Below are 19,124 nucleotides of genomic sequence, written 5' to 3'. Positions count from 1 at the left end.
GAGTTCGAGACCAACCTGGGCAACATGGCAAAACCCTGTCTCCACACACACACACACACACACACACACACACACACACACAAATACAAATATTAGCTGGTCATGGTGGTGCACATCTGTAGTTTCAGCTACTTAGGAGGCTAAGGTGGGAGGATGGCCTGATCCTGGGAGGTGGAGGTTGCAGTGAGCCGAAATTGCACCACCGCACTCCAGCCTGGGTGAGAGAGCAAGACCCTGTCTGAAAAAGAAAAGAAAACTATAACTCAATTACATCTAAAGTTAAACCACTATAAAACTTGGGTATGATCCTTAATTAATATTAAGTAAGCATCCTTAAGTGTTATTCTTTGGTCATCTGCTTGGTAGTGTATGCATTTTATCTTTACTTAGTATTTATAGCAGCTCTGCTGTATGGGTATAATTATCCTTACAGGTGTAAAGACAGATGTTCAGAGAGGCTAAGAAACTTGGGGAAAATCTCACAGCCAATAAGGTCAGAGCCTGGATTCTAACGGAGCTGTCAGACCACAAAGCTTCTTGCTTTTTGGCCAGCTGCTCCCTTTCCCATGTGCAGGGACAATTGGTTTTGTAGCTTTATTAACTGTGCTTATCAGCTGCCTTGCCTTTGCCTTGTCTGCAGTGTCTGCTGTCTCCCCAACAGGACTGACAGCTACTTGAGACTAAGAACCGTTCCCCCGTATCTAATCTGTTTGGCACAGAGAGGACCCGGGTATGTTCTGTTGGGTTGAATATAACTGAGTTAAACAAGGCTCTGACCCAGGAACCTGTGAAGGGGACAGTCCCCAGCAAGGCTGGCTTGCTGGAGAGAGTGGTTTTGCCACTTCCCCCCACCCTTTCCTTCCAGAAATCCAGTTTGGCAAACGCTACTGAGTTTCCTGTTGAATTGAAGTAACCTCTTGGAGCAACCTCTGAGCAGATCCGCAGGGCTCCTCCCATGCCTTATCCACTCTTTGTTTTCAACAAAACCCTTGAATACTAAGGGATTGGAATTCCTTTCCCAGCTACTCAGGCCCACTGTGAACTCCAGCTCCTCCTCTGAGCTTTGTAGCATGTGGTGCTACTGTTTGCTGTAGCCATGGGTCAAACAGAGCCAGTATCCTTCTCCCAGTAATGTATTCAGTGATGTCAAAGCAGAAAAGTTTGGAAGATTAACTAATACTATCTAAATGTGCAGATGAAGGTGGGGTGCCGTGGATCACTTGAGATCAGGAGTTCGAGACCAGCCTGGCCAACATGGTGAAGCCTCATCTCTACCAAAAATACAAAAATTAGCTGGGCATGGTGGTGGGCGCCTATAATCCCAGTTACTTGGGAGTCTGAGGCAAGAAAATTGCTTGAATCCAGGGGACGGAGGTTTCAGTGAGCTGAGATCACACCACTTCACTCCAGCCTGGGCGAAAGAGCGAAACTCCATCTCAAAATAAATAAATAAATAAATAAATAAATAAATAAATAAATAAATAATAAAGTAAATGTGCAGATGAGAAAACCAGGACCCAGGGAGGGAAGAGGCTGGTATCAAATGGGGATAAAGCAAGGCACCTCTCTCCCTCTCTGTGGGATATTTATTCATCTGAGTCCCCCAAGTCCTGCCTGAGACACTACATCCAACAGTTCTTCGTGAAAACAGCTCTCTTGGTTTCCATCTATAGCCCTTCATTCCATGAGACTTGAATCCAGTCAAGGGGCTGGAGCCTGGGCACAGACACAGCTACCCCCACCCCCCATCCCCTGGGCTTAGCCCCTAGGCTCCTAGGCAGAGCTGTCACCCCAGCACATCAGCTCGTGTATCTAGAAGGCTTCACGCTTCCAAGAGCTCTGCACCCAATTTAGTTGAACCCACACACCTCTAACAGGTACAGTCTCTATTTTCTGGATGAGGAGCCTGAGCCTCAAGACAGGTTAACTGGCTTGTTCAAAGTCACCCAGCTATTAAGTAAGATTGGAGCCTTGGCTGGGGCTCACTCCACAGCCCCCCAGGTGACTCTACGTTACCCGGGCATGGGTTTAACCCAGAGATACCTCAGTTACTGGGTTGCTCAGGAATTAGGGTGTCCTGGGAATGAGTTTTTTCTGAGACTCTGGGCCCAAGCAGAGCTTCTTCGAGCCTCAGTGACGAGATATGACACACATGACCTCTGGCCTCCTCTGCCACGAGCCAGCCTGCTACGAGCAAGGCTGACCCCCGTGCAGTTTCCCTACTGCTGCGCCTGACCCCACACACGCTGGGCATTCTTCTGCCTCCTCACCCCTTCCAACATCCCAACCTGTCTTTTCAAACTTAGTTCAACATCCTGTCTTCCAACACTGCTTTCCCAGACCCTCCCACCCCAGTGCCCCTAACAACTGGGTTCAAGCTTTCTGAACAGCTCTGTGCCCCCACAGCCTCTCCGTCTGCCTGCACCACTCAGTGCTGCTCAAGAGCAGGCATGGGCAAGTTCAACACCACACCCCACTGGCGCATAGGAGGCCCCTGGGAGGTGTTAGCGGAGTTAATGAGGCTCAACTTTTGGTTTCAAAGATCTTTCTTGATGGCCAGGGGCAACTATTCTGCTCAGTCAAGGCTTATGTACCAAGATAGAGTGTGAGACGTCCCTAGACAGAATCCTCTGCCCCCAAACATCTCATCCCTTTGAGTCTGAAAGCTTCAGAGCTTCCTACTCAAGTGCAAACAAGGGTAGCCAATAGACACAAGAAAAGATGCCTGGTATTTTTTTTTTTTTTTTTTTTTTAGAGACAGGGTCTCACTCTGTCACCCACGCTGAAGTGTAGTGTCGTGATCATAGCTCATTGCAGCCTCACCTTCCTGAGCTCAAGTGATCTTCCTGCCTTAGCCTTCCCAGTGCCGGGGACTACAGGCACATGCCACCACATCCAGCTAATTTTTGTAGAGATAGCAGTCTCACTATGTTGCCCAGGTTGGTCTTGAACTCCTGGGCTCAAGCAATCCTCCCGCCTAGGCTTCTTATTTTTTTTTTTTTTGAGACGGAGTCTCGCTCTGTCGCCCAGGCTGGAGTGCAGTGGCGCGATCTCGGCTCACTGCAAGCTCCGCCTCCCGGGTTCACACCATTCTCCTGCCTCAGCCTCCCGAGTAGCTGGGACTACAGGCGCCCACAACCGCGCCCGGCTAATTTTTTGTATTTTTAGTAGAGACGGGGTTTCACCGTGGTCTCGATCTCCTGACCTTGTGATCCGCCCGCCTCGGCCTCCCAAAGTACTGGGATTACAGGCGTGAGCCACCGCGCCCGGCCAGGCTTCTTATTTTGAGACAGAGTCTCACTCTGTCGCCCAGGCTGGAGTGCAGTGGCACAATCTCGGCTCACTGCAACCTCCACCTCCCAGGTTCCAGCAATTTCTGCTGCCTCAGCCTCCTGAGTAGCTGGGATTACAGGCGTGAGCCACCACACCTAGCTACCGCCTAGGCTTCTTTTTTTTTTTTTTTTTTTGAGACAGAGTCTCGCTCTGTCACCCAGGCTGGAGTGCAGTGGCCGGATCTCAGCTCACTACAAGCTCTGCCTCCCAGGTTTACGCCATTCTCCTGCCTCAGCCTCCCAAATAGCTGGGACTACAGGCGCCCGCCACCTCGCCCGGCTAGTTTTTTGTATTTTTAGTAGAGACGGGGTTTCACCGTGTTAGCCAGGCTGGTCTCGATCTCCTGACCTCGTGATCCGCCCGTCTCGGCCTCCCAAAGTGCTGGGATTACAGGCTTGAGCCACCGTGCCCGGCCTTCGCCTAGGCTTCTTAAAGTGCTAGGATTACAGACGTGAGCTACCACAGCTGTCCTTGGTATTTCTAAGAATGGAAGGAACACAAATCCAAACACCAGGTGGCATTTTTGACCTATCAGATGGGTAAAAATCCAGCTTTTTAAAGGTATAGTTTTAGAGGCATAATGAAGCAGTCTCAGACTCTGTGGGTTAAAAACTAGGACAGTTTTTGGGGACAATTTTACAGTAACTATAAAAAATATGAAACACTTCTAGCCATTTTCCTACAAGAATATCCACACTAATGCACAAACTTGTATTACGAGCATGTTTGTCATAGAATGAATTGTAATCATGAAAAAAAAGTGAACAGAACTTAGATGTCAATTAATAGAGGTCGATTAAATTCATCATGGAACGGTCATACAACAGATGCCTCTCTGGCCACTTAAAAAGATAAGGTAGATATTCATGGAGTGGTGTGGAAAGATGCCCACTATCTGTTATGTGAGAAGAGCGAGTTGAAAGAGAACGTGTGTAATAGTATCCCTTCTGGGTAAAAAGAAAGAAGTGCGTGTGTCTACGTGTCTGTGTCTGTCACAGGTGGGTGTCTAGCCCAAGCATTAGTCTCCCAATTTCAGGGTCTCCTTTCTATGGTACATTTGGGGACAGAAGGAATGTGTTTTGTTGGTGACTACTGAGTTATGTACTCAGCAGCTTGCTCCCCCTGCACCCTCTCAGCCACTTCCAGACCAGTCTTCATCCCTGAACGCCCTCGTGCAGGGGCTGTTGAGGAAAGAACACTGGGGTATTCCGGGCCCGCTATACATCACTCCCCTCCCCGCATTCCCCGCTTCCACCATCTCACAGGACTGTGTGGGAGTGTTGGACTTTACTCAAGGTTTGGAGCCACCAAAGGGGATGACAATGGAGATGGGAAAATATTTCAAACTCTCCCCAAATTATAAACTTTTTCTCAAGTGGGCTTTTGAAATGGATTTACTGAAACAGAATGGTGCACCCAAAGGTGACCCCAAACCCTTGACAGAACTTGCCTTTCTTACCCTGAAACCTCCCAGTCGGCAGGCACAGGAGCTGGCTCTGTGGGGGAACACACGTGAGGGAAATGCTCATTCTTATAGTCTGAGGAGGCACCAAGGAAGAAAATTTGTCCAAAGAATGCCCTGAGGGGCACCCCAGTTCCTAGCCTTGCTCCCAGGACCTCTGGTCTGCCTTTGACTTTCTTCCTTTTTTTTATTTTTCTGAGACAGAGTCTCACTCTGTTGCCCAGGCTAGAGTGCAGTGGTACATTCACAGCTCACTGCAGCCTTGAACTCCTGGGCTTAAGCGATCCTCCCACCTCAGCCTCCTGAATAGCTGGGACTACAGGTGCATGCCACAACACCTGGCTGATATTTTCAATTTTTTGTAGACATGGGGTCTCACTATGTTGCCCAGTCTGGTCTTGAACTCCTGGGCTCAAGTGGTCCTCCTGCCTTGGCCTCCCAAAGTGCTGGGATTGCAGGCGTGAGCCACCTCACCTTGGCTTTCTTTAACATGCTTTCTGCGTTTATTCATGGCCTTTGGAATTGTAATCAATTGACTAGTATTACATATTGAGATAATGTATTAAATTGTTCCTTTAATGTTGATCATTTACAGTGCTTCTACATTTTCCATGTAAATGATGTTGCAGTGAACTTCTTCATGCATGGAGATTTTTGCTTATATTGTATTTTAAGAGTGAAGTTACTGGGTCAAAGAGTATAATATAAATGTCTTTATGGCTCTTACTAAAGATTGCCAAATTGTTTCCAAAAGAGTTACTCTGATTTATAATACTACCAACATCCATTCCATCTATAACTTCCAGCATTACCTTGCCAACACTGGCTCTTTTTATTTTTTTGGTTGGCTATTTTAGCAGATTACAAATTATATCTCAAGGCTGTTTTTCCTGTTTTTCTTCTTCCTAGCAAGGGTGGAGTTCAGATTTTCAAAAGGATTTTTTTGTTTGTTTGTTTTATCGTTTTTTGTTTTTGTTTTTGTTTTTTTGGTTTTTTTTGAGACAGGGTCTTGCTGTGTTGCCCAGGCAGGAGTGCAGTGGATTTCAGCGCATTGTAACCTCCGCCCCCAGCCTCAAGGGATCCTCCCATCTCAGCCTCCCGAGTAACTGGGACTATAGCCATGCGCCACCGCACCCGGCTAATTTTTGTTTCTTTGGTAGAGACACGGTTTCACTGTGTTGCTCAGGCCGAAAGATTCGTTTTTTTTTTAAGGTGTCCTAAATTATAGTCATGTGTGCTCTTTCCTCTTCAACCAGTTAGACTCTAATGAATAATATTAATGATAATAATAACAATTATAATTCCTTTGGCCTTTAGAGCATTTTGCAGTTTATAAACTGTTACACTATTGTGTCTTTTTATTCTACCAGTAGGTGTAGCAGGGCAGGGATGTTCCCCCCACTCCCCGCCCACCTTATTGATGAAATAGTTGAAGCTGTGCAGAGGAGGTTTGGTTTGAGTGACAGAAGCCCACCAGGGCTGATGTAAATAATTAGGGGGGTGATTCCAAGATTGCAGAGAAACTGCTCAGTCTCTCCCTCTCTGGGGCCACATGGTCTCCTCTCTGCTTCTCTCTGCATGTCCCATCCTCCTCTCTGCAGACCATCTTTTTCTGCTTCTTTATCGGTATCCACAAGACTGAAAATAGCTCTATCCAGGTTTTGCCCATCCTTTCAGCTCAGGCCGCACATCTGATCAGTCTCTGTCTCCCAGTCCACCATCTCTCAGGAGAGACCTGGGGCCTCTCAGCCTCCCAGATGCAGTTCCCTCTGCCCAGGGGTCCATCCTGCGTGGGGGACAGAATAGGGGATAAGGCCATGTGGTTCAGACAGCCAAAGTGGGTCTGAGCAGGGTAGCAGGAAGGCAGAGTCTCCTAGAAGGATCTGGCATGTGAAGCAAGGATAGACTTTTTAACACACTTGCTAAAAGAGGCTCATGCGTGTTCTTCTTAGTTGGGCTAGGCCACAGCAGTAGCAACATGCCAGTAATAACAGTTCTTAGGTCTGCAGAGACTTCCCAGAGAAAAACCTCCCACAGGCAGAGAGATGGTCTCTTTCCTCTCTAGCCACACCCTGAGATCTCCCAGCAGGCCTCAGTCGGGCTTTGCCCATCGCCGCAAGCCAGGAGGTGCCTCACAGGCAGATCTCAGAAAGCCTGGTGTCCGAGGGAAGGGGCACCTCTCATCAAGGGCCCTCTTGGCCATGTCCACCCAGCCTGGACCCTCATCCCCCTCTGCAGGTGCGGATCTGGGAGATCCCCGAGGGCGGGCTGAAGCGGAATATGACAGAGGCTCTCCTGGAGCTGCACGGGCACAGCCGGCGTGTGGGGCTGGTCGAGTGGCACCCCACCACCAACAACATCCTGTTCAGCGCTGGCTACGACTACAAGGTATGCAGTGGGCAGGCAGCTGGGTGGAGAGGGATTGGAGAAGAGAAAGGGGCCTTTTGGGTGCCTGTGGGAAGCACTGTTGGTTCCTAAGCAACCAATATTGCCTCATCTGTTCATTTGCTCCTTCATTCATTCATTCACTACACACAACTGAGCATCTCCTGTGCACCCTGTCATTCCTGGGGTCCACAGAGGCTGGAGGCTTCTTTTCTGCCTTCTCTGGTGGTTGATGGACTGGAGGAGAATGCCCCTTCCATGCCCACACCCTTTGCCTGGCCACTTCTTAACCAAGAGGTGGCAAAAGGGGTAACCAAAGCTGCTGGAGGGAAAAAAGTGGAGCCTCAGCCCCTAGCCCCAGGCACATCCTCAAAAAAGGTGAGCTGCCACATGGGACCTGACAAGGAACATGTATCCTTCTTGCTCTTCCACAAACTGAGCCTAGGCTGGTGCTGGGATCTGACCAAGGATATTGATGGATTTGTGTGCCAGGAATGTATCAGCCTTTCCATATAGAACTCAATGACCCCTCCTGCATCCCAGCACACCCCAGGCCCTGCATGGGGTGCTTCTCCCAGGGCAGTCCAGTGTGGACTTGGGACAAACACCCCAGGACCCTAGCAGCCGCTGACCCTGCCTCCCGTGCGTCTGCCATTACAGGTCCTCATCTGGAACCTGGACGTGGGCGAGCCGGTGAAGATGATCGACTGCCACACGGACGTGATCCTCTGCATGTCCTTCAACACGGACGGTAGCCTGCTCACCACCACGTGCAAGGACAAGAAGCTGCGCGTGATCGAGCCCCGCTCTGGCCGTGTTCTGCAGGTGGAACCCTACATTTTTTGAGATTGAAGGGGAAGGTATTGAGGGCTGGGGCTCAGCTTTCAGCAGGCCTGGAAAAAAAAGGCTGTGCCAGCCCCCGTCTCCAATGCATCTCACTGCCCTCTATTGAACAACTTTGGCTCTCCTGGACCCTTCTCAGCTCATAGGAACCCTGCCTTGTTCTGGGTGGGGAGGGACCTTTCCTGTCCCCACTGCACCCCCTACCTCCAGACAGGATTCTTCTGGCTTGCTTTGGGGGCTGAGCTGGTGACACCCTTCAGTGCATATATCCCCAGGTGTTAACCAAGTCCATCATAGGCACAGGAGGAGGAGACACTGGACTCACTGCCCAGCCACCCAGTAGGATGAGCCTGGGGGAAATGGCTCAGGGTGCCAAGGTTGATGGTGAACTTAGCTCCACTTTTGGTCTTTGAATCTCCTGGGTCTTGGGTTTGAGGAAGGGGTTAGGTGCCATTTGGAAGTAAAAGCAATTACCATTTTTTGGGCACCTGCTGTGTGCTGGTCATGGGGACAGATGGAATGGAAAATATGGATGATATCTGAGGTCTGCCTTCTACACAAGGAGGGACTGATGCTTGATCTGGGTTTGTTTACCTTGGAGTAGTCCAATATTACAAGACCAGAAAGTTATCTACTACTGTAGGTTGAGCATCCTAAATCCAAAAATCCAAAATCCAGAAGGCTCCAAATCCAAAACTTTGTCAGCACTGACATAACACCCGAAAGAAATGCTCGTTGGAACATTTCAGATTTTGGATTTGGGGATGTAGGGAGCTCAGCTAGTAGGTATAATGCGAATATTCTGACATCTGAAACAATCCAAAATCTGAAACACTTCTGGTCCCAAGCATTTCAGATAAGGGCTACTCAACCTGTACCACTACAAATAAGAATAATGACAGTTGCTTCGCATGATTAGTGTTAACTGACATCTGCTAAGAGCTCACTGTGTGGCCTGCACTGTGCCCGGGGCTCTGCACATCGTCTCATGTAATCCTCAGGACAGCCCTCTCAGCTAAGCACTGTTACTGCTCTCATTTTATATATGAGAACACTGAACCTTAGCAAAGTTGGGAGACTTGAATCTCACAGTTCCAGGAGGAGCTGGGATTCAAACCCAGAGCCCATGACAAACAGAAAGGATGTTTATGAACAGAGAACCCCCACCTCCAATTCACAAACGGGGCCATGAGCCCAGGGAAGGTGAAGGTCTTCTCTTGGGCTACACTTTTTTGGCAGAGCTAGAACTAGAGTTCAGAGTGAGTGATGCCAGCCAGAATATGTGCACTGCCCCATTAGCCTCTTTTCTGACCTGCTGCCAACTTACCTGATGCCGAGGACTGTTGTGTGTTAGGAGGAAATCAAGTGTCATGAGCCAGTGAGCAGGAAAGGAGGCCCAAGACAACTCAGTTAAGGAGGCACTCCCTGATGAGGCGAGTTGTGGAGCAGTGATCGGCATGAGCCTCTTGTCCTTCTGAGCCTCAGTTTCCTCACCCTCAAAATGAGGATAATGATTTCTTCTGATAGATATTGTTACGAGGATGAAAAGCAATGCCCCTGGTGAGAGCTCCTGGAGTGGTGTAGCCCCCAACTGGACTTGGTGGAGGTTGGCTCCCCTCTCGCTCCCTGTTCCCACCTTCCCTGGGAAACGACAGAGAAGGCATCTGTGGAGCCATTGCTGCACAGTGCTTAGAACAGTGTCCTGTGGCTGCTGTAACAAATGCCCACAAACTAGGTGGCTGAAAACAAAAGTGTATTCTCTCATCGTTCCAGAGGCCAGATATCCCACATCAAGGTGGCAGCAGGGCTGTACTCCTTACAGATGCTCTAGGAGAAAACCCATTCCTTGCCTCTTGTGGAGGTTGCTGGCTCCCGTGGCTGGTGGCCACATCACTCCAGTCTCCGCCTCCAGGGTCACACACCTTCTGCCCTGTGTGCCTGTGTAATCTTACCTCTCTCCCACCAGGACACTCATGGTGGAATCCAAGATCCACCTGGATAATCCAGGGTAATCTCATCTCCAAATCCTTAGCTTAACCACATCTGCCAGGACCCTTTCCCAAATAAGGAAACAATTGCAGGGGCCAGGGCTGAGAACACGGGTGTATCTTTTCAGTGCCACCATTCATCCCACTGCAGAACCCGCATGTTGAGGACCTTGGCTCACCACTTCCCTCTGTTCCTACTAGGAGGCCAACTGCAAAAACCACAGAGTGAACCGGGTGGTATTCCTGGGGAACATGAAGCGGCTCCTCACGACAGGGGTCTCCAGGTGGAACACAAGACAGATTGCCCTCTGGGACCAGGTCAGCCACCGGGAGGCCTGCTGGGTTTGGGCTAAAGGAAGCGTCATTGCCTCAGAGGTCACTTCCTCAGAAAGTCAGGAGCCTGGGCCCGCACACCAGCTTCTCATAGCATTCCCAGCGGAGAAATCAGACAGAGACCCCCAGAGGCCGAGCTTGGGTACAGAGGCCTCAAGGGACAATGTCGGCCACGCCTGCAAGATGTTCCCCCTCTTTTTCCAGAGTGGGGGCTGAGCTCCAGAGAGATCAAGAGACTTACCTGGGGACACATAGCAAGTAGCACGTTTGGGCACAATGAGAACAAGTCCCTTGCCTGCTGTTTGTACGACCCTTTCTGCTGCCCCTGGCTGCTTTTTGTGGCAAGAAAGTCAGTCTTGCCACCACCATAGGACGGGCTTTTTTTTTTTTTTTTTTTTTTTTTGAGACGGAGTCTCACTCTATCGCCCAGGCTGGAGCGCAGTGGCCGGATCTCAGCTCACTGCAAGCTCAGCCTCCCGGGTTTTTGCTATTCTCCTGCCTCAGCCCCCCAAGTAGCTGGGACTACAGGCGCCTGCCACCTTGCCCGGCTAGTTTTTTTTTTTTTTGAGACGGAGTCTTGCTCTGTCACCCAGGCTGGAGTGCAGTGGCCGGATCTCAGCTCACTGCAAGCTCCGCCTCCCGGGTTTACGCCATTCTCCTGCCTCAGCCTCCCGAGTAGCTGGGACTACAGGCGCCCGCCACCTCGCCCGGCTAGTTTTTTGTATTTTTAGTAGAGACGGGGTTTCACCGTGTTAGCCAGGATGGTCTCGATCTCCTGACCTCGTGATCCGCCCGTCTCGGCCTCCCAAAGTGCTGGGATTACAGGCTTGAGCCACCGCGCCCGGCCCGGCTAGTTTTTTGTATTTTTTTTTTTTAGTAGAGACAGGGTTTCACCGTGTTAGCCAGGATGGTCTCAATCTCCTGACCTCGTGATCCGCCCGCCTCGGCCTCCCAAAGTGCTGGGATTACAGGCTTGAGCCACCGCGCCCGGCCCCCATAGGACGGGCTTTTTAACGTCCAGGGGAGGTCTTAACATAAAGTAGTTGCCGTCCTAAGTGGCCTTGCTGGGATTTGGGGAGGGGCATGCCATCCTGCCTGTAGAGAGGCTGAGACCAGCTCCTCTCCCTCAGGAGGACCTGTCCATGCCCCTGATCGAAGAGGAAATCGATGGGCTCTCTGGTCTCCTGTTCCCCTTCTATGATGCTGACACCCACATGCTCTACCTGGCTGGAAAGGTAGTAGGAGGCGGGGGAGGGCCGGCGGCAGCCTGTGGGAAAGCCCTGCCTTCATTGCACCCCCGCAACTGCCCCACCCCCTTGAGAATAGCCAGCCTAACCTCTCTGGTGTTCCCTGACCCAACCCAAGTTCCTGGGCCTCACCTCTCCCATTCACACCTGCCCTCAAGTCTGACACCCATTCTTACTCAAGTGTCTGCTACCAAGAATTCCTTCAAAGGTGGGCTGGAGTGGGTTTTACATTGGAGTAAAGATCAGAGCCTGCAGTGTAGTCAGTGATGAATGATGGAATTTGAGATACCCACCAGGAGATCCTTTGGTGAATATAACCTTGTTTGTCAGAAAGGCTGTCTACACACACACACACTCACATCAGCCCACCCACCTTCACCTCTCCACCCGCAGTGAGTCCACTGTGGTGCACCCACTAGGAGCCTAGAAGCCAGGTTTCCTTGGTTTTTATAACCACCCATGACGCACGGGAGAGAGCTGTCTTCAGCTGGCTCCTGGGACCAGGCTCTGCTCTGCCCTCCCTACCTGCCACCTTCCTCACCTCCATCTCTCCTGACCCCAGGGTGATGGAAACATCCGGTACTACGAGATCAGCACTGAGAAGCCCTACCTGAGTTACCTCATGGAGTTCCGCTCCCCAGCCCCGCAGAAAGGCCTAGGTAAGGGGCCCCCAGGCTGCCACGGCTGGTGTGCTCATGCACGGGAGGACATCTGGCCCATGGGTCACCCCCTCCCTTAAATGGAAAATCAGACTCAGAAGGCCACAGCACATGTGCAAGTTGGAACAGAACCTGCATGAGCTGGCCCTGCTGCAGTTGTCACTGCCCACTGGACCGGCGCTGTCACCCCACCGCGCTCACATCCACCATCAGTAGCAGCTTGCCAGCATGTGCTCTGCGTCTGCACTCCTGATCGCAGATGGGGAGCCTGAAGCCCACAGTGGTTATGACGATGGTGGGAAGTGGTCCATGGTGGGAAGTGGTCCAGTAACTAAAGGTCAGAGCGGGGTCTAGGCACAAGTCGCTTCCTGAGCCTCTAGGAAGCTGGGACTCCCAGACCCCAGCAGCAGCTCTGTCTGCCTGATAGGGCAGGAAGAAGTTCCAGATGTTCCTATGACTGCAGCCCCAAGCTCCCTAGGCTCTCAGGCAGAAACACAGAGAGGGCTCCGGGCTTGACAGGGTGTAGTGAGTGAGAACCCACATTCTCCCACCACTAAAAGTCTTACAACCAATTTTCCCTCCTTTCAACTAACCTGGTAATGCATATGATTCAGCAATTCTACATTTGGGGTCCAAATCACCCAGTGAAACACCTATTTTCAAGGACCTCCCGTTCCCACCTCTGCGGTGATCCTCCTTGGAGCTTGAGTCTAGTTTGCCTTCCTGTGGGTCTGGTATTATGGACAGGGCCTGAGGGCCAGCTTCCATCAGGGCTGAAAGGACCTGACAGCCCACTCCAGTGACCAACAGCAAAATGGAAGCCAAGAGATGTCCAAAGTCCCAATCACCATTCCATCAACTTTACCCTTCCCCAACTCTGTCATCCCCACCTCCTTCACTGTCACTCCTGCATCAAATAGTATAAAAATCAGCCTGAACTTTGGAGTCAGACCTGGGTTTACATTCTGGCTCAGCTGTGCACTTAATCCCTCTAAGTCTCAGTTTCCTCAACTGTAAAATGGGGATAATCAAACCTTCCTTGAATGGCTAATGTAAGGCTTAGAGACCATATGTGCAAGGCACCTGACAGAACACTTGACTCCTTCTGCTCCTTCACATAGCTGTTCAACAAACAGTTATTGAGTTCCAACTGTATACCAGACCTTGCACAAAGTCCAGTGGCAAATAGAACATGGCCTTACTCTCATGGGGATCACATTCCACTGAGCAGGAGACAGGCAGTAAACAAATAAGAAAAATGTTGTGTAGGGATGAGTTCTAGGCAGAGAGTCAAAGGGTGTGCTAGAACAGAGAGTGACTGGGGGCTACTTTACACAGGTGATCAGGGAAGGCCTCTCTGTGATGATATTTTAGGTTGAGCTCTGAAAGATGGGAAGGAGAAAGAGCAGTCCCAGCAGGGGGAATGGTTAGTGCAAAGGCTCTGTGGCCAGAATGAGCCTGACATGTTCTAGGAACAGAAAGGAGGTCAGTGTGGCTGAACATGGTGTAGACTCTGTGATGTAGCAGGAGATGGGGGTAGGGTGTTAGGAGACCGTTGGAGAGGTGGGCAGGGGCTGAATCCAGGGGATGCATTAGCCTGGGAAAGCAGTTTGCATTTGATTAGGAAATCATTGTGGGGACGGTTCTTTTTCTTGAGTGGGAGATGAGACAACATGATGTGATCTGAAATGTTAGTTACGATTGCTCTGGCAGCCAGGTGTGGTGACTTACGCCTGTAATCCTGGCAGTTTGGGAGGCTGAGGCAGGTGGATCACCTGAGGTCAGGAGTTCGAGACCAGCCTGACCAACATGGTGAAACCCTGTCTCTAAACCCTGTCACTAAAAATACAAAAATTACCTGGGTGTGGTGATACACCCCTGTAATCCCAGCTACTTGGGAGGCTGAGGCAGGAGAATCGCTTGAACCTGGGAGGCAGAGGTTGCAGTGAACTGAGATCACACCACTGCACTCCAACCTGGGCAACAGAGCCAGACTCTGTCAAAAAAAAAAAAAATTATCTGACTTCAGTAGAGAGAATGGATTTGGGAGGGGCAGGAGGAAGGCAGGGCAACCAGTTAGGAAGAAGTTGTAGACTTTTAGGCAAGAGAGGATAATAGGTGGACAGGAGGAAGACAGGGAGAACAGGATGAATCCAGATGTTTAGAAAGTAATGTCAGCAGGACTTGCTAAGGTATCAGATATAGAGGGCTGGAGAGGAAAGAAGGAGGAAGGACTCAGAATGACTCACCTCATCCTCATCCTCATCCTCATCCTCCTCACCTGTGACCACTATTGAGCATTTGCTGTGACCTAGGCACTTATTATAGACACAGACAAATTAAGCAGCTCACCAGAGGCAGGTCTTACCTGCTGAGTAGCAGAGGCAGAACTCAGACCGAATCTGCTGACTCTTAATCCCATTTGGGAAACCATTTCACCCCTTCCCTCCAGCTCCTGGAATTTCTTTATCTGGAAGAGCAGGCTTCCAGCCCAGTGGAGGAGAGGCAGAGCCTTAACTCATATTCACAATACAGGGAAAGAAACTAATGTTGTCTGTGCTCGTCACGGTGCCAGGCAGTTAATGAGTATCTTGGCACATATTCTCCTGATCACCTCATATGGGGCCACTGTGTTGTCCTCCTCGAACCAGCCAAGGAACTAGAAGCTCAGAGAGTAGTGACTTGCCAAAGGACTCCCAGATGGAAAGGGGACAGAGTCAGGATTCAAACCCCGTTGGTCCACCCCTAGACAGAACTGTGCTCCTCGCACCGCACTGCCCCTCGTTCCCATGATAGATGTTCAGCAGAGGCAGCTGTTAGGGACACGTGGCAAGTGAACCCACACAGGCAACATGTGCACACATTGTTGGTTGTAGGAGACATAGAACAGAACAGTAATCTTGAGCTGCATCCAGACCTCTTCCAATTCTGAGGGGTCCAATTATAAAGCGTGCACTGTGGTGAGGTAGGTCTGGCCCAAAGAGCTTGAGAAGTGACCATCCAGAGACAGAGACTGATTGAAGAAGCCCGGGTCCACCCTCTGCCCTCTGCATGGGCCGTTGCCTCCAAACCTAAGTACATTCCTCAGCCTTTCCCCGGCCCAGAACATCATGGGGTGATGTCACTGAGAGGCAGTTTCTGGTACCCCATGGAGCCACATGTGTGCCTGTTACAGGGGTCATGCCCAAGCACGGGCTGGATGTGTCAGCCTGCGAGGTGTTCCGCTTCTACAAGCTGGTGACTCTCAAGGGCCTCATCGAGCCCATCTCCATGATCGTGCCCCGGAGGGTAAGTGGGGCTGGGCTGGGCTCCGGGAGGGGGGCCTGCATCGCATCCTAGCCTGCTCACCACTGACCATGACCCTGGAGAAACCCAGGTGAGAGATGTGCTGTGGACTGGGGTCTTCAAACCCAATTTGGGGTGAGGGGCATCCTCAGACGGGACAGTTGGGTTTGCTCATGAGTGCAGGTGGGTAGTTCCAGGAGGAAAACGCAGTGCAAAGGCATAGAGGCAGGAGAGCAGGTAGCGTGATTGGAGATCAGTGAGAAGAGTCTGACTGAAGAGTAGGGGCTTTTCTAGCAGCCCCCCATCTGTCCTCTCTTCTGCTCCTCCCACTGCAGTCAGATTCCTACCAGGAAGACATTTACCCAATGACACCAGGCACGGAGCCAGCACTGACCCCGGATGAATGGCTGGGAGGCATCAACCGAGGTACCACAGCAGGGGACTCAGAGCACAGGAGGGCTGCAGCCTTTGCCTTCAGCGCAGCTTGCCCCAGTTCCCCTTGCCTATCCCCGTGCTTGAACTTCCCTCCCACCCAGCCTGCTGGACCATCACCTGACAGCCCATGGGATCATCAGTGAGAGCATTTCCCTTGCCTTCTTTAGATCCCGTGCTGATGTCTTTGAAAGAAGGCTATAAGAAGTCCTCAAAAATGGTATTTAAGGCTCCCATCAAAGAAAAGAAGAGTGTTGTGGTCAACGGAATAGATTTATTAGAAAATGTCCCACCCAGGACAGAGAATGAGGTAAGGAATGTAAGTTATTACCTCCATAGGCCCTAGAAGAACAAGACCTTTACATTTCAATTACGGGCTTCAGGCCTTTAAGCCAGTTCCATTCTGAGACATTTTTCTTTCTGTGACAAATACCATAAGTAGCCTGATACTGGTTTCTGATGCCTCTGACCCCGATAAATAGAAGCTGGGGTGTCTGGAGATATCAGTTCCCCACACCACCCCCACACCTCAAATTCACTAACCTACAGAGTTATGCATCTCCTCATGAATTCATTCCAGAACGTTGCTGTCATTTGGTGTTCCAGAAGTTATAAATTCCTGACTAATAGGGCAAGCCTGGCCTCGTGTATCACAGCCCTGCCTCCCTCACTGGCATTGCAGCAGTGCTGGGGTCTGACACTTCCAGTCTTTGTGGAAGAGACTGGGTGTTTATGAAGGTGCTCTTTTTTTTTTTTTTTTTTTTTTTTTTTTTGAGATGGAGTCTCGTTCTGTTGCCCAGGCTGGAGTGCAGTGGCGCGATCTCGGCTCACTGCAAGCTCCACCTCCTGGGTTCATGCCATTCTCCTGCCTCAGCCTCCCGAATAGCTGGGACTACAGGTGCCCACCACCACACCGCTAGTTTTTTTGTCTTTTTTTAGTAGAGACGGGGTTTCACCGTGTTAGCCAGGATGGTCTCAATCTCCTGACCTCGTGATCCGCTCGCCTCGGCCTCCCAAAGTGCTGGGATTACAGGCATGAGCCACCGCGCCCGGCCATGAAGGTGCTCTTTGTACCACTTGGGACGGGAGCAAGCTCTTTCGGGGCAGCTCGACTGGGCCTTGTCCATGTCCCCCAGTGGTATCTCCTTCCAGCCCACACCCCCATTCCCTGATGCCAACATGGTTTAGCTCAGCTGGGGTTCACAGGATGCCTACTGTGTGCCAGACATAAGGCATGATACAACTGAAATGGAGATGGCTGCATGACCCCACCTGCATTTGAATCCTGGCTTTGCCATTTCCTGGCTGTGACTGAGCAAGTTTACTGATCTTTATAAGTCCATTTCCTTGTGGTAAAATAGGGATATGGAATGCTATGAGCATTAAAGAGATAATTCATAAGTATCTAGCACTCTTCCTGGCTCATGTTAAGTGCTCAAAGGAAAAGGTCAACTGTATCAGCTATCTATTGCTGTGTAACAAATTACCCTAGAACTTAATGGCCTAAACCCACAAACACGTATCAGCCCACAGTTTCTTTGCATGCCCATGGCTGAAGGTCTCTCATGAGGGTACAGTTACACTGTCCACTGGGGCTGGAATCACATCTGAAGGCTCAACTGTGGAAGGATCTACTTCCAAGTTCATTCCTGTGGTTGCTGCTGGGACTCATGTCCTCAGGGGCTATTGGACTGAGGGCCTCAGTTCCTCTTTGGGCTGTTGGCCAGAACTTCCCTCAGGTCCCTGCCATGTGGACTCCTCCATAAGGCAGCTCACAACAGGGTGTGTGAGCAGAAGAGCAAGAGAGGGCACCCAAGATGGAAGCCAGTCTTTCTGTCACCTAATCTTAGAAATGGTATCCCACCACTTCTGCCCTATTCTGTTCATTTGAAGCAATCTATTAGGGCCAGCCCATGCTTGAGGAGAGGGAATAACATGGGAGCTATCTTAAATTAGACACCACCTATACCACCAACTTATGTTATCACTATTTTTTTTTTTTTTTTGAGAAGGAGTCTCACTCTGTCACCCAGGCTGGAGCTCAGTGGCACAATCTCAGCTCACTGCAACTTCCACCTCCCAGGTTCAAATGATTCTCCTTCCCCAACCTCCCGAGTAGCTGGGATTACAAGCGTGCACCACCATGCCCAGCTAATTTTTCTATTTTTGGTAGAGATAGGGTTTCACTATGTTTGCGAGGTTGGTCTTGAACTCCTGACCTTAGGTGATCCACCCGCCTTGGCCTCCCAAAGTGTTGGGATTACAGATGTGAGCCACCACGCCTGGCCCATTATCACTATTATTAATAAAAATAAGACCCTTCTTGACCTCTGGGACCTCACAGTCTTAAGGGGGAGATTGGCAGGTAACTTGATAATTGCCATAAAATATGCTTGTATGCCAATGTAGAGGGATATTCAGGGCTGGATGAAATGATGTGATAAATGGCATTTGCTTTAAAATAACCCCTGAGGAAAGTGGTGCAGGGGAGGTGGGTGGTAGTAGAGATGAAGTAAGAATGGTCCCACAGGCTGGGCGCGGTAGCTCATGCTTGTAATCCCAGCACTTTAGGAGGCCAAGGTGGGTGGATCCCCTGAGGTCAGGTGTTCGAGACCAGCCTGGTCAACATGGTGAAACCCTGTCTCTACTAAAAATACAAAAATGAGCCAGGCATGGTGGAGCACGCCTGCAATCCCAGCTACTCAGGAGGCTGGGGCAGGAGAATCACTTGAACCCAGGAAGTGGAGACTAAAGCTGAGTGATGGGTACTTGGGGGTTCATGGTGCTATACTTTCTATTAATATATATATAACATTTTTCATTTAAAAAATGTTTTAAGTTTTTTCTTGCATTTATTTATTTATGTTTTAGAGACAGGATCCTGCCCTGTCTCCCAGACTGGAGTGCTGTGGCACGATCATAGCTCACTACAGCCTCAATCTCCTAGGCTCAAGCAATAATCCCACCTTAGACTTCCGAGTAGCTAGGACTAGAGGCGTGTACCACCATGCCCAACTAATTTGATTTTAAACATTTTTGTAGAGACAGAGTCTTACTATATTGCACAGGCTGGTCTTAAACTCCTGGGCTCCACTTTCGCCTCCCAAAGTGCTGGGATTACAGTCATGAGACACTGCGCCAAGCTATTTTCTTGTTT

General features: G+C 50.3%; 1 protein-coding gene across 5 annotated transcripts in view; it reads left to right on the top strand.

Moving 5' to 3' along the window:
• LOC105487934 (coronin 2B) overlaps nt 1-19,124 on the top strand; it is a 151,663-nt gene that overhangs the window by 126,756 nt on the left and 5,783 nt on the right. For all 5 annotated transcript variants that reach the window (XM_011751603.3, XM_011751615.3, XM_011751611.2 and 2 more), the window contains exons 4-11: nt 7,034-7,183; nt 7,841-8,005; nt 10,213-10,329; nt 11,475-11,579; nt 12,154-12,250; nt 15,426-15,538; nt 15,871-15,961; nt 16,138-16,277. In XM_011751603.3, coding sequence (XP_011749905.1) covers nt 7,034-7,183; nt 7,841-8,005; nt 10,213-10,329; nt 11,475-11,579; nt 12,154-12,250; nt 15,426-15,538; nt 15,871-15,961; nt 16,138-16,277 — 978 coding nt within the window. The remainder of the gene's footprint in view (nt 1-7,033; nt 7,184-7,840; nt 8,006-10,212; nt 10,330-11,474; nt 11,580-12,153; nt 12,251-15,425; nt 15,539-15,870; nt 15,962-16,137; nt 16,278-19,124) is intronic.

This window comes from Macaca nemestrina, chromosome 7 (assembly GCF_043159975.1).
Source record: "Macaca nemestrina isolate mMacNem1 chromosome 7, mMacNem.hap1, whole genome shotgun sequence".
In the NCBI taxonomy this organism is placed as follows: Eukaryota; Metazoa; Chordata; class Mammalia; order Primates; family Cercopithecidae; genus Macaca; species Macaca nemestrina.
Note: the sequence above shows the minus strand (reverse complement) of the source record. Positions and strands in the feature narration are given on the sequence as shown.